The sequence below is a fragment of the Danio rerio genome, chromosome 14, assembly GCF_052040795.2.
Source record: "Danio rerio strain M-AB ecotype USA chromosome 14, GRCz13ab, whole genome shotgun sequence".
Lineage (NCBI taxonomy): Eukaryota > Metazoa > Chordata > Actinopteri > Cypriniformes > Danionidae > Danio > Danio rerio.
Genome location: NC_141034.1, coordinates 45,885,001 through 45,899,620, shown reverse-complemented (window position 1 = coordinate 45,899,620; position 14,620 = coordinate 45,885,001). Strand labels below are relative to the sequence as shown.

The following is a 14,620-nucleotide window of genomic DNA, read 5'->3' as shown; positions in this document are numbered from 1 at the left end:
TCTCTATCGTTCTATTAATTGTTTTTCATTTAAAGTAAGAAAAAAATTGATCTCTCAATTAATCTTTCCTATCATTGATTATGCTGATATTATATATAACAATACCTCTGATATTAATTTAAAACCTTTAAATACTGTCTTCAATTCTCTGTGTCTATTTGTTTTAAGATGTCCTTATACCCATCATTGTATATTATACGAAACACTTGGTTTGCTTCAACCTAAGTTCCGTAGACAGTATCATTGGTAGTTGTTTCTTTTTAAATGTGTTTACTTTAATTTCCCTTCTTATTTAAAGCAGTTTTTTGTTCCATTTACTACATCATATTCGCTTCGTCATGTGCAACAGAATTATTTTTTGAATCCCAGAATTTCTACAGAAAGTGGCCGCAGGTCCTTTCGATACAAAGCTCCTTCCGACTGGAACAATCTCCCTTCCTTTTTTAAATTAATTAAATCACTTCGTCTTTTAAGGGCTAATTTATTTTCTCTTCTGGAAGCAACTTGCGAATGTTATTAAATTTGGCTACAAATTAAATTAATTGTTTATTATTTATTTGCATATCAAATTGTTTGTACTTTTGATTATATGTTGTTGCTTATTTAGGCTTCGGATTGTGGGAAGTGTTTCAGGTGGAGTGTGCTGCTTGTTTGATTGTTTGTTTGTTTGTCTTCTCAAGTTTATGTACTTTATGATGTGTTGTACTCTGTTTGTTTTGTGAACTTTTTAGGGACCACCTCGAAAATGAGATGATTCATCTCAAGGGGCTATCCCATTCAATAAATTCAAAAAAAAGTTTGCGATGTCTCCTATTTTGGTGCACAGCAGCCATATCAGCCCGTACCTTACATTGGAGTTGTGCAATCTTAGAAATCACCTTGTGAGGGCAGCAGAAACTGCTGAGAGAGTGTGTGTATGCGTGCAACCGTTTGTGTGTGTGTGTGTGTGTGTGTGTGTGTGTGTGTGTGTGTGTGTGTGTGTGTGTGTGTGTGTGTGTGTGTGTGTGTGTGTGAGAGAGAGAGAGAGAGAGGCTGTGAGCGTGTGGTTTGTATGAAAGAGTATCACTATGTGTGTTTATTTGAGAGAGACTGTGTGTTCGTGTGCTTGCATGTGTCTGTAAGTGCATGTGTGTGTTTGTGTGAGAGTGATTCATTTTCAGTGCGTCAATTTTCAAAATAGTTTAACTTTTGCCACTGTGTGGATTAATACTGAATTGAAGTCTTTGTTATTACTTGGAGTTAGGTTTAAGAGTAGAGTAATGTGCTGGTGTTAAACTGCATTGCTTGATTGCGTTCCTGCATTGGGCTCTCACATACTCTGTGTGCTACTTCATAGTCGTGGTGGGCGTTTCTTTCTGTCTCACACTGAACACAGTCGACCAATCACAACAGACTGGGTGATCAGACCAATCAGCTTAGATTAGCTTCGCGCTAAGGAGTGGTATGGGAACAAATGAATCACTGAACGAATAATATGGGAGTCATTGGAATAATTAGGTAAAAAATAAATGCATATTATAAGACAATGAAAGTGTTTTTAGACCTTGCATCCATGTTGTTAAAGACCCCCAAGACCCCCCCCCCCCCCCACCATAATATGACCTTTTATAATGCAAAATAAAGGCTCTTTAAACGTCCCAACAATTCACAGAAACTTGTGTGTGTGTGTGTGTTCACGTTATCTTTTTGATTATAGGAATGCACATTACCACATCAGGCCTTATTTAAATTCATTACTCTAATTTTACACTTCCTGAGCTTGATCAAATTTGATATAAACAATCCTATGCTGTGTTATTCTGATTTTGTGATCAGATGAACATTACACTCTTTACCACAAGCTCCTGTACATCTCAGATGCAGATGATTCAGTTCATCATCTACAGGCCTCCATACAGTACATAAGTGTGTGTTTGCAGGCTAGCAGATGACTCACGGTTTGCATGCTTGACCTCAGAACTGCTGCTAACATGACAAACACTGTTAACATATGCATTACCAGCCAAGATAAAACTGTTCTAGTCTTTTCACTTTTTATTTATGGACATCCTGCAGTATGTGCAAGAGATGAGAGGAACTGTGTCTATTAAAACCTTTAGACCACTTGTAAAATACCACAGGCTTTTTATTAGCGTCTACAGCTGTATATACGTATATGTGAGGTAGCATTAATTTTAACTTCACAATTTAAACTTTCATGTAGTCCAGTGTAGGATAGTAATACTTTATTAGCAGCTCTATCATCATGCTTCAATAAATCATTTTTATATTCACTGAAATATGCTTTATGCTACATTTCCAAACTGCAATATGAAACACTGCCAAAAATACACAGACTTTTATTATCTGTGGCATGCACAGAACTTCTCTTGGGCACCAAAAAACATAAATGAAAATGACAAAATGTTGTTTTATTAATATATGAAATGCATCACATGGTTTCTTTTCCTGAATGATCTCTTATTGTACCTCTCTTTTTTCTCCTTTTCGAACCGAACTTTTCGATTCAACTCAAGCTCACGGCAATTCATAACTTATTGATTTAGTGGCTAATTAGTATGAGTTCGTACAATTTTGTATGATCTGCTCATCACCCAATAACGGGGTGGGGTTTGGTGCCACGGATCCTTTTTAAATTTCCGTACGAATTAGCCACTAAACTGACAAAACATAAAATACTTACGTTTTATTAAATACTTAGAATTATTAGCCCCCCTGTTTATTTTTTTCCCCAATTTTTGTTTGACGGAGAGAAGATTTTTTTTCAACATATTTCTAAACAATAGTTTTAATAACTAATTTTTAAAATCTGATTTATTTTATCTTTGTCAGTAAATAGCATTTGACTAGATATTTTTCAAGACACTTCTATACAACTTAAAGTGACATTTAATGACTTAACTGGGTTAATTAGGTTACCTAGGCAGGTTAGAGTAATTCGGCAAGTTATTGTATAATAGGCAAGGCAAGTTTATTTATATAGCACATTTCATACACAGTGGCAATTCAAAGTGCTTTACATAAACGGGAATAAAAAAGACAAGTTTAGGAACATAAAATGCAGACAATAAAAATTATTAAAAACAGATAAAAACAAATTAAAATGAGTTAAAATAGGTTGTAAAAGAATGAAAAAGAAAATGAAAAACATAATAGTGCAATCTGTCAGACGTAGCACAGTGCTCATTCAGTAAAGGCACAGCTAAACAGATGTTTTCAGTCTTGATTTGAATGTGCCTATAATGTTGGAGCACATCTGATCATTTCTGGAAGCTGATTCCAGCAGCGAGGAGCATAGTGGCTGAAGGCAGATTCACCCTGCTTTGACTGAACCCTTGGAATTTCTAGTTTATATGATCCTAAAGATCTGAGTAAACTGTTAGGTTTGTATTCAGTAAGCATATCTGTAATGTATTGAGGTCCTAGGCCATTTAGTAATTTATAGACCAGTAATAATACTTTAAAATCTATTCTGAATGTAACTGGCAGCCAGTGTAGAGACCTGAGGACCGGTGTGATGTGCTCTGATTTCCTGCTTCTGGTCAGAATTCTGGCCGCAGCGTTCTGGATGAGCTGCAACTGTCTAACTGTCTTTTTTGGGAAGGCCAGTGAGGAGGCCGTTACAGTAATCCACTCTGCTGCAAGTCTTCACTGGAAACAAAGCATCTGATTCTTGCAATATTTTTGAGATGATAGTATGCTGATTTACTGACTGCTTTGACATGACTGTTGAAACTCAGATCTGACTCCAGAGTCACACCAAGATTCATGACCTTATTTTTTGTCGTTTGACCTTTAGAGCCAAGGTACGCATTCACCTTAAGAACCTCATCTCTGTTCCCAAATGCAGTGACTTCAGTTTTCTCTTTGTTTAACTGAAGAAAGTTTTGGCACATCCAATTGTTAATTTCATCAATGCATTGGCAGAGGGTGTCAATGGGGCTGTAGTCATTAGGCAGTAAGGCTAGGTAGATCTGAGTGTCATCAGCATAGCTGTGGTAGGAGATTTGGTTCTTTCTCATTATTTGGCTCAGAGGGAGCATGTAAAGGTTGAACAGGAGAGGTGCCAGAATCGAACCTTGTGGGTCTCCACACGTCATGGGTGTCCACCTCGACCTATGGTCACCTATACTGACATAGTAACCTCTCCCTTCAAGGTAAGATCTGAACCATTTGAGGACTTCCCAGACAGCCCAACCCAGTTTTCCAGCCTATCCAGAAGTATGCTGTGATCGACAGTGTCAAATGCAGCACTGAGATCGAGCAATACCAGCACTGTTATTTTACCTGAATCTGTATTTAGGCGGATATCATTGATTATCTTTATAAGAGCGCTCTCTGTACTGTGTTGTGCTCTGAAACCAGATTGAAAATTGTCTTAACACCCCCTGAAGTTTAAGAACTTGTTGACCTGGTTAAAAACAACTTTTTCAATGATTTTGCCAATAAAAGGGAGATTTGAGATTGGCCTGTAATTGCTCAATAGGGTGTTATCCAGGTTGCTCTTCTTCAAGAGGGGTTTAACAACTGCAGTTTTAAGTGAGTTTGGAAAAATCCCTGAGAGAAGTGAAGCATTTACCACTTTTAGAAGATCCATTTCTAAACAGGTAAACACCGTTTTGAAGAATGATGTGGGGAGCGTGTCAAGACTGCAGGTTGATGTTAATTTGCACAATCTCTTCTAAGATTTTGCCATTAATTGCCATGAAATCAGACATAATGTCTGATTTCTTAAGTTGTGGTTGAGCTAGTTTGACTTTGACACAATTTGGCTGATTGGATGAGCTAATTGCCTTTCTAATATTATTGATCTTATCAGTAAAGAAATGAGCAAACTCATTACATTTGCTTTCAGAGAGGAGCTCACTTGGAATCCGACTGGGGGGGTTTGTGAGTCTCTATCGTTGCAAAGAGTGTGCGAGCATTATTTAAGTTGCTGTTTATAAGGCTTGAAAAGAAAGTCTGTCTAGCAGTGTTTAGTTCCATATTAAAGGCATGAAGACTGTCTTTATAAATATTATAATGGACTACTAGTTTCGTTTTTCTCCACATACGCTCAGCTTTTCTGCACTGTCTTTTCATCCTTTGTACCCTAGGTGACCTTGTCCAAGATCCCTTTTGCCTGCCAGTCATCTTCTTGACTTTAACAGGAGCGATGTCATTTATGACATTCTCAATTTTAGAATTGAACAAATCAAGGAGAGAATCAACAGAATCTGCAGATATACTTGGTGCTAGCGATATGGCCTTCATAAACTGCTCACTAGTGTTCTCATTTATGCATCTCTTTCTGACAGAGACAGATCTGTCTTAAAAAGGCTGGAGTGATCAATATATCAAAAAAGATACAGAAATGATCAGATAGTGCCACATCCTTAACAACAGTCGATGAAATGTGTAAACCCTTAGTTATAAGTAGATCAAGAGTGTGTCCACAATTGTGTGTGGGTCCTTGAACATGCGGAGTCAGATCAAAAGTGTTAAAAACAGTCATCAGTTCTTTTACAGCATTGATTTCTGGATTATCAATGTGAATATTAAAATCCCCAGCAATACTAAAATAATCATATTCAGATGTTACTATTGATAACAGCTCTGTAAAATCCTCAATAAAAGCTGGAGAATATTTTGGAGGTCTGTAGATAATGATCAGTAAGATGCGTGGAGCACCTTTCAGTGCTTTACTCAGATATTCAAAGGACAAATAGTCACCAAATGACACTTGTTTACACTCAGACATTTTTAAACAGGGCAGCGATGCCTCCACCTCTCCTATTAGCTCTGCAAACACTCAAAAAGTCAAAGTTTAAAGAAGCTGCTTCATTCAGAACTGCTGCGCTACAACTGTCATCTAGCCAAGTTTCATTTAAAAGCATAAAATCAAGGCAATTTGTGTTGATAAAATCATTGACTAAAAGTGACTTATTATTTAGTGATCGAATGTTTAGAAGTGCTAACTTAACAGTTTTAGTCGTTTTCACTACAGAAGTCTCAGATCTACATTTAATAGACACCAGATTTGAATGATTTGCTATACGGCCTGATGAAGTCTTTGGTTTTCTGTCACTTAACACAACACATATCTGCTTAGAGAAAGCTACAGACACACTGGGTTCCTGCTTGTTCTGAAAACATTTGATAAAGACACTGTTATCTAAGCAGGTCCCCGACACACATCACAGAGAGCTCTTGTGTTCACCAGCTGAAGATGGGGCGTTGTTGTTTGGGCCCTGGCAGTGTGGCAAAAATCGGAGGGCTCTTCCTGGTGGGCTCATAGGTGGTTGTGGAGCAGGCCGCTTTTTGGTTGGTAACTGGGGGCTTGCGGCAATGGAGTGTGAAAGTTTAGTTCCAGCATACACCAGTTCCTCCATCTTTTTTGAAAATCCCAAGAGTGGTGAACATTGTGACAATGAGAACGTGTCCGGTGACAGAGGCTGTGGGTCTAGAGATTCTGGCTGCAGAAATATGTTTTCCTGGCTGTTTTCCTGAGGATCATTTTTGAGTGATGAGACTTGATGCTGTTCTGATGCGTCACAGTCTGCCTGTGTTTAGCAGAGGGCAACTGATAGTGTTTCTATCAACATTGGGTGTTTTGGCTGCAGGTAATGTGGCATTATCACTATCCTTGGGTGATTCGTCAGCCACAAATCCACTTAGGAGCTGATTTGAGGTCCTGTGGTCATTTGCTAGGTGTGTGAGTGCAATTCAGTTCAATGGCAAACACAGCTGATGGATGATTGAGGGAGAAAAAAATATTGTCCTTTAGCACCTTTGCACCAAGTTTGTTTGGATGAAGGCCGTCTGATGTAAACAGCTGTCTTTGGTTCCAGAAGAGATTGAAGTTGTCAATGAAATTCAGTCCTTTCTTGTTACATGTTTTCTGTAGCCATACATTTAGACCAAGAATCCATGAAAACATATTTGTCCCTCTTGCAGGGAGTGGTCCACTTATGAACGGCTGAATTTTCAATCTTTCAACTGTTTCCAAGAGCTCACAGAAATCTTTCTTGAGCAGTTCTGACTGTTCCTTCCGAATATCATTCTTCCCCACATGGATGATAATCCGTTTTGCAGTCTTGTGCTTTTTCAGAATTTCCTCAAATTCTTTGTTTACATCAGAAATTGTTGCGTAAGGAAAGCAGTACGTCATTGTAGATCTGCTCCTGAAATTCTTGATTATTGAATCTCCTATGACTAGTGGTCTTATCTCCGGTGTGATCGGAGCAGAATGCCGCTGTCTAGTCGGCCTTGAGCCTCTGTTCCATGCAGAATTAGTTGCTGAATCATGCGATCTCTGTCTGACTACATTTGGGGATTCTTCACCCATATTACTCAAAACTTCATATCTGTTCTGAAGCTGTATTTGAGTCCTAGCTGTATTTGGGGTAGAATGCGGCAGCGTATGATCTGACCCCGCGAGTACCCTTTGGTCTCGCACCTTGTTTATGCCAATGCTCATTTTCAACAGTTTTATTCTGTTTTTCTGTGCTCAAAACAGTAGCAGGAACAGATTTATGGGACTCACTGGCTGTGTGCTGAGAGGATCCACAATAAAGCTGAAGTTCTAATAATTTTGAGACCACAGAAATTGTACTACCACTGCTTAAAAGTAGAATAGTGGATTACTTGCACATGAAAGATATAGGATTTATTTGGGATTTGCAAATGTTTGTTCAATAAAATAAAAATGGAAGACATAGGGATAGATCCCACAACCATCATGTTGCCAAGTCAAGTTATCATAGGCATGTCAAGATGAAAATCACATAATATAATTCAAACATCTAATGTGATATTCATACAGTGTAAAAAATTTGACCTCAAATTCACAGTAAATTACTGGCTAATAATTGCATTACTTTTACAATAAAATACTGGATGTAAATTCACAGCAAATCACCGTGAGATAGTTTACAGTAATTTACTGTGATTTTGTTGCATTACATTAAATTACTGTGAAATTACAGCCATATAGTGTAACAAATCCGTTTTAACATACAAATGTCCATAAAGGAGTAAGAAGCATAAGCTTATTTAGTCCTACCCTTCTCCACTCTACATTAATAAGTAATTATTAATAATAATCTGTAAGAATAATCATCATAATAACTCCATGATTCTGGCACCTCATGTTACACCTTTTTCACTTTTATGTGTGACAAAGTGAAGTTTATTTATAAACTAATTTCAAGAGGATCACGTGCTTATAATTGACCACGGCTAGTCCAGCATTAGCCATCACATGATTTACAAATCAGATGAATCTAAACTCACTATTAAATACCAAAATTTCTTACCTTAGTTATATTTGTCATGTAGAATCCCCCCATCCACCCCTACTTCTCCCAGTCTTTCCTAGATTAATCCAGGACACAGTGACTCAGTGGTTAGCACTGTTGCCTCACAGCAAGATCTTCACTGGTTTAAGTTCCGGCTGCATGGAGTGGGACTTATTTTCAGCCCTGGAGTTTCAACCCAGACTGGCCCACCTCAGTTCACGACGGATTCCAATTCAGTTTCTAATTTCACTATCATGTCTTTTTCAAGAAAACTGCTGCTTTAGAAATTCAAATGTTCAAAAACCGTAACAGTATTATACTGTATGTCTTTACAAAAAAATGAAAAATAAATTCATAATAATTTTACAGGTGAGACTCGAACATGGGTCCACGGCGTTGAAACAACGTGCTTAACCACTAGACCACAATGGCGCTTTAACTGTGGCAATAAAAAAAAAGTAATGACTTGTGACCCTTAAGACACAGCACTACTTTATTTTGATGGCTCAATCTTTTTCTCCCCTTTTTAGATTTCTGATCAAGTTATTTCAGATTTATTATTGTAGTGAATCATTTGATTTTCATTGAGCAGGTATAATATTCATTAATATCAATTTTTCGAATTCTTATATTCACTAAGGTGCCGCTGTTTGGGGTCGATAGTTACATTACATCAGGGGTCTCAAACTCGCGGCCCGCGGGCCATTTGCGGCCCTCAGTGCAATATTTTGTGGCCCGCGCCAGCCGCTGTACACTGACAGAATCCGTCCACACTACGCCGGAGTTCTCGAGCGCTGAAAACGGATCGTTTCGAAAATGCTGGAGAGGCCGTTTTCATTCTGAAACGCTGCTGCTCCGTCTCAGTGTGGATGGGGAAAGACGGAGACATCTGAAAACGGAGGCGGGGCTGCAGACATTCACCTCTCTGATTGGGGCTTTTCCTCAATATTAAGTAGCCTAACACACAGTTCAGTCCTAAATCTTCTCCGTGTGAGTTCAGACTTCGCAAGTTTGATCAAGGCTGCATCTCTTCTTCTCAGTTTGATATGGAAAACAAACCGAGGACACGCGTCAATCTTCACAGGGAACCGTGTACTTTATAACTTCATTCACATCACCCTGGCTACGTTGTTTCACTTTCTCAACAATAAAATGTAAACTTGATATAAGGAACTGCCTATTTTTATTTTAATATTAACATCTAAACAGACAGCAGAAATGTTGAGGCGTCGTGCTGCCTAAGCGTCATCTTCACAGTGTGGATATTTATAACAAAACGGAGCCGATAACAACTGCCTTCTTTCAATTTCAGTGAAAATACGAAACATACCCTCTCTTTTGCTGAATATCAGTTTTAATAATCGATAATGGCCATTATAAAAGTATAACATACAATAAGTTTATACATTATAGGAAATAAAGGCAAGCGATCAGTCAATATACAGAATGTAGGCTACGTGGTTACATTAATCATTAACTTATCTTTGCGCTCAGCCAAAACACGTTACCTGAGAGCAAGTAATAGATTCCAATGCCCAAAGTCAGGGAATATGTCGTTAGATAAAGACAACAAGATTAATTAAATATCACGTTTAATAAATATAGTGAGATTAGATCCAGCGGGAGATGCTTGATGAGTAGTCCGACTAGCAGAGCTCTCATCTGGGTAGATGGGCTGCAGCGCTTGCCAAAGTGTGTGTGTGTGTGTGTGTGGTCACGTGATGTGCGTTTTCAGCGTTTTGGTGTGGACGGAGAGCAGTTCAGAAACGCTGGGTAAAACGCGAGTGTGGACGCGGATCGTTTTCATTTTTTAAAACTAAAACGCACTAGTGTAAACGGGGCCTGACAGAATCAGCGGAGCGGGGAGTGCTTATTCTATCCGTACACAGCCGTCACTGGCATTCCCCGCCCGCCGTGTAAACAAAGGGGCGGGGATGCCGGTGATGTCACCACGCACCCGCCCCTTTGTTAGACGCTGTGACGGGCGGGAAGTGTTTAGGAGGGAACTCGCGCCGGCCAGAACCAAGGTAAGCTGTTCCCGCCCCTGCCTGCCACTTAGCTACCTATCTGCAGCCTGCCACCTACCTAGCTACAGCCTGCATCTTATATATATTATAGGTAGATACAGACTGGCACAGACTGATGTGACTGGAGTGGGGTGGGGGTGTTTTATTTATACATATATACGCCTTTTTTTTTAGGTGAGGGAATGGAAGTTTTGAGTGTGTGAGAAGTGTGTGAGAAGTTATTCTCCACCTTGAACTTCAATAAGTCAAAGTACAGGTCTAGACTTAATGATCATCATCTTCAAGCCATACTGAGGGTCTCAACTGCTTCCGCTCTAAAGCCAAATGTGGTTTAGATTTGTGAGAAGAAGCGCCGTCAAGTCTCTGGCAGCAAGGAGTAGGCAAAAGATGCCATGTTCAGAAGAACTGTTCATAATCTTCACTCAATGTTCTATTAATGTTCAGGACACTTCATGTTCAGAAAAAATAATTAAAACTGTTAATAATGACATTTGAGGACTTTTTTTTGTGAAATCCCTTTTGCGGCCCAGCCTCACCCAGACTTTGCCTCCTGCGGCCCCCAGGTAAATTGAGTTTGAGACCCCTGCATTACATCATCATCACTAACGTTAGTTAACCTGCAGGCTGCATTTTGCTCATGGGGCTGTGAGAAAATAAATAAATAAAAAGAGCATCGCTGCGGCAAAATAATGAATAAAAAAAAGAGAAAGCTATAGTCAAATAAATAAATAGATGAAAAAGTATGACTGCTGAGAGTGCAAGCAGCTAGGGGGACCGGCCCTCGCGGCCAAAAAACAGACCGGCCCACCGGGAATTCTCCCGGTCCTCCCGATTAGCCAATCCAGGCCTGGCTGCACCAGTTGGCATTTACATGTTCTCCCCATGCTCATGTGGGTTTCCAGCTTGATCTCACGAGAAAGCGTAAGTATTTTACGTTTTGCCAGTTTAGTGGCTAATTCGTACGAATTCGTATGAGTTCAATCGTACAAAAATGTACAATTTTAAAAAGGAGGCATGGCACCTAACCCCACCCCTAACCCCAATACCATCATTGGGTGATGAGCAAATTGTACTAAATAGTGCGAATTAGATTGTACGAATTCATCCGAATTAGCCACAAAATCAAAAAGTTACAAATTGCTGTGAGATTGCATTGCCTAACCCTAACCCCCCAGTTACTCCGGTTTCCTCCCACAGTCCAAAGACATGTGCTATAGGTGAATTGAATAAACCAAAGTTGCAGCATATATGAGCATTTAGTACTAAGCTTCAATGCACAAACTCAGGTCAAAGAACAGGCAGAAAGAATGAATTCAGAGGAGTTGACCTGAGCTCAGACTCACCTCTTGTCCTCCAAAATGGGAGAGAGCCCCAGGCTCGGAGATCTTCTGAGCTCAGGGCTCTCTCTCGGGACAGCATTCCAAACACACTTAATTATCAGTCATCAGCTGAGTGTGAACTCTGCTTATAGTAATTAAAAGTAAATAAATAAATAAAATCGTTTCAGATATGTATAATTTGTTGCATGTTTTTCAGATGGATAAAATGATTATAATTTAGTGAAACTAATACAGGAGGTGGCATGGTGGCTCAGTGATTAGCAATGTGGCCTCACAGCAAGAAGGTGGCTGGTTGGAATCCCGGCTGGACCCGTTGGTAGTTATTAGCCCCCTGTTTATCTTTTTACAATAAGAAAGTAGTTATTTAAAATGTGTATAAATATTTAGCTATTTTTTTACGTTTTTTTTTTTTTTTTTTTTTTTACAGTGATTTGTCATGTTTATATCTGACACTGGACATAATTTTAATAAAATAGTAATCAATATAAATAAATAAAAACTAATTCAATACTTTTTTAACCATCAAATGTTTTGGGAGCAGAGATCAAAGTCCTAAATTGCAATTTCAAAGACTGAAATAAATTAAGAAACAAAAAACATTGTGAATCACAAGCTCTGAATATTTTTTACAGACTAGATTCATTAGCAAAGATGTGAATGCTTTGGTATTAAAAAAGAGATGTGGAGATTATCAGCGTGAAAATAAATTCATTTGTAAATCTACCAGTTCACTAAACAACAAAACAGTTTAGAAACTGGGATAGATATTTCATTACATGTTGTCTAGTTATATAGCTTATCTGCACAATCAGTCCTCAAAGACATCCTTATTAAAAGGAACGTACACAAACACAAATGAATCAGTGATTTTGACTGTTATAGAATTGTGGGTGACATGAACCCCTTTTTTTAGAGTCTCAACCAATGGTATTTATTCGAGGTAAGTGTGGTTAGTACAGGACATATATAAGGACCTCCTACACTGCAATAAGACTCTTTGCTCTCTGATAGATTTTAAAGACAGCCCAAAAAATTGTTATACTATTTCTACAATGATTCTCTGGGCATTTGTTACTGTTCTTTGTGTTGCGCGTAAGTACGTGTGTTTCATGCTTATTTGCTTTTAAATATAATTTTGGAAATATTTATTTTAAAACATTGCTGTGATTTATTTAGTTTTAAAGATCTTTGTTATTCTGATCACATTTAGTAGATAAAGTAAACATATTATTTTCTATAAAGCTCATAAAGAATTATAATGATGTTTGTAATTATTTATAATCAAGCATAACAATTTTATAAATGCATCTGTAAGACACAACCTGTATTATATTATGACAGATATAGCTACTTTTATGATACTGTTATGCTTATACTATATGTTATGCTTATGATACTGTGATGCATTTCATTTTTTAATCTACATATTACATATAAACACATTAAATACTGATTTACTAGTATTAATTAGTCAGTCATAATTGTATTTATAAAGATGCCGTCTGCAATGTTAAAACAGTGTTCTGTTGATTCATTAGTAATAGTAAATTAATTTTTACTGTAGTAAAAAAAGTTTTGAACACTAATTTAAATGAACACTATAACCCTCTTTGTAGAAAGTGTTACTAATATATTTAATACTAGTATACATGACAAAAATCATTAGAATATTAAAGAAAGGTCATCTTCCATGAAAACATTTAGGTTACTACCATAAATACATCAAAAGATCATTTGTTTAACTCTAAAGGTTATTTTCCTCAGTATTTAGATTAATTTGAACCATCCGATTGCAGATTTTCAATAGTATCTTGAATAAATACCGTTCTATTCTATATTGCACTATTTATTTAATAATGTTGAATATCCAAGCTGTTTTATGGCATTTTCATTTTTTTTTTTTTGCAGGCACTGCACATTCACGTATTGATCAGCCAGATAAAGTATTGGCTGTGGAGCTTGGCAGCACTGTGACTCTGCGGTGTATTTCGTGTAACAATAACATTTTTTGGTACAAGCAAGTTGCTGGTCAACAACCTCGAGTCATTTCAGCATTTCAGAAACTGTCAGAGCCCATTTTTTACAACAAATTCAAAAATGAACGTTTCTGGGGCATCAGACTGCACTGCAGCATCAATCTGACAATCTCCGACATCATTCAGTCTGATGAAGCAGTGTACTATTGTGCATCAAGAGAATTTTATACTGAGTTTGGAAGTGGAACACGTCTGAAAATTAAAGGTAACATTTATTTTTAAGTCAGCACAATAATTGTCAACATTTATGCATTATAATGATTTCCTTATGTTACATAATTTAGCCTATTTGTAGTTAGCATGTATAACAAATGAAAATTATATTTTCTGACCCTGGGAAAAGCCAAAAATAAAATGTATTAGTCAAAATGATCACTTTCTTTTATGCCAAAATCATTAGAATATTAAAGAAAGGTCATCTTCCATTAAGACATTTAGTAAATTTACTACCATAAATACATCAAAATATCATTTGTTCAACTCTTAAGGTGATTTTCTCACTCTTTAGATTTTCAAGTTATTTCACAGCTAAATATGTTTCCATTCTAACAAACCATGTTAATGTGATGTGTAAGTCTCAATGTCTAAAAATTGACATTTATTGCTGCTTTTGTGATCCAGGATGACGTTTATGAATTTAATTTATGCATTTTTACATTTATGTTTATGTTAATCCCAGGCCATCAAGCTGCAGCATTTGAGACATCGAATTTCAGCAAAACGTGTCAACAAAAATGCAATAAAAACAGCACAACAGAAAAATGTAATTATAGATCAATTTCTCTCATTTTGTGACTAAAATGAATCTTCACAAGTTCGTGTATGTATTCTGAGAAACATTAATGTCCATTCATTTCAGCAAATGTTTCAGATGAAAGGCTCTATCCAGCGGTGCTTGGTTTGGCGTGTGCTTTGGGACTTTGTGGAGGTCTAGTTTT

The 14,620-nt window shown here is 37.5% G+C and overlaps 1 protein-coding gene across 4 annotated transcripts in view; it reads left to right on the top strand.

Annotated features, from left to right (window-relative positions):
* The first annotated feature begins 12,602 nt into the window (after positions 1 to 12,602).
* nitr14a (novel immune-type receptor 14a) overlaps positions 12,603 to 14,620 on the top strand; it is a 2,717-nt gene continuing 699 nt past the window's right edge. The window contains exons 1-4 of one of the 4 annotated variants that reach the window (XM_087280000.1): positions 12,603 to 12,738; positions 13,555 to 13,887; positions 14,362 to 14,445; positions 14,542 to 14,620. The exon at positions 14,542 to 14,620 is cut by the window's right edge and continues 115 nt beyond it. In XM_087280000.1, coding sequence (XP_087136126.1) covers positions 12,699 to 12,738; positions 13,555 to 13,887; positions 14,362 to 14,445; positions 14,542 to 14,620 — 536 coding nt within the window. In that variant the 5' untranslated portion in view covers positions 12,603 to 12,698. 4 annotated transcript variants of the gene reach the window in all.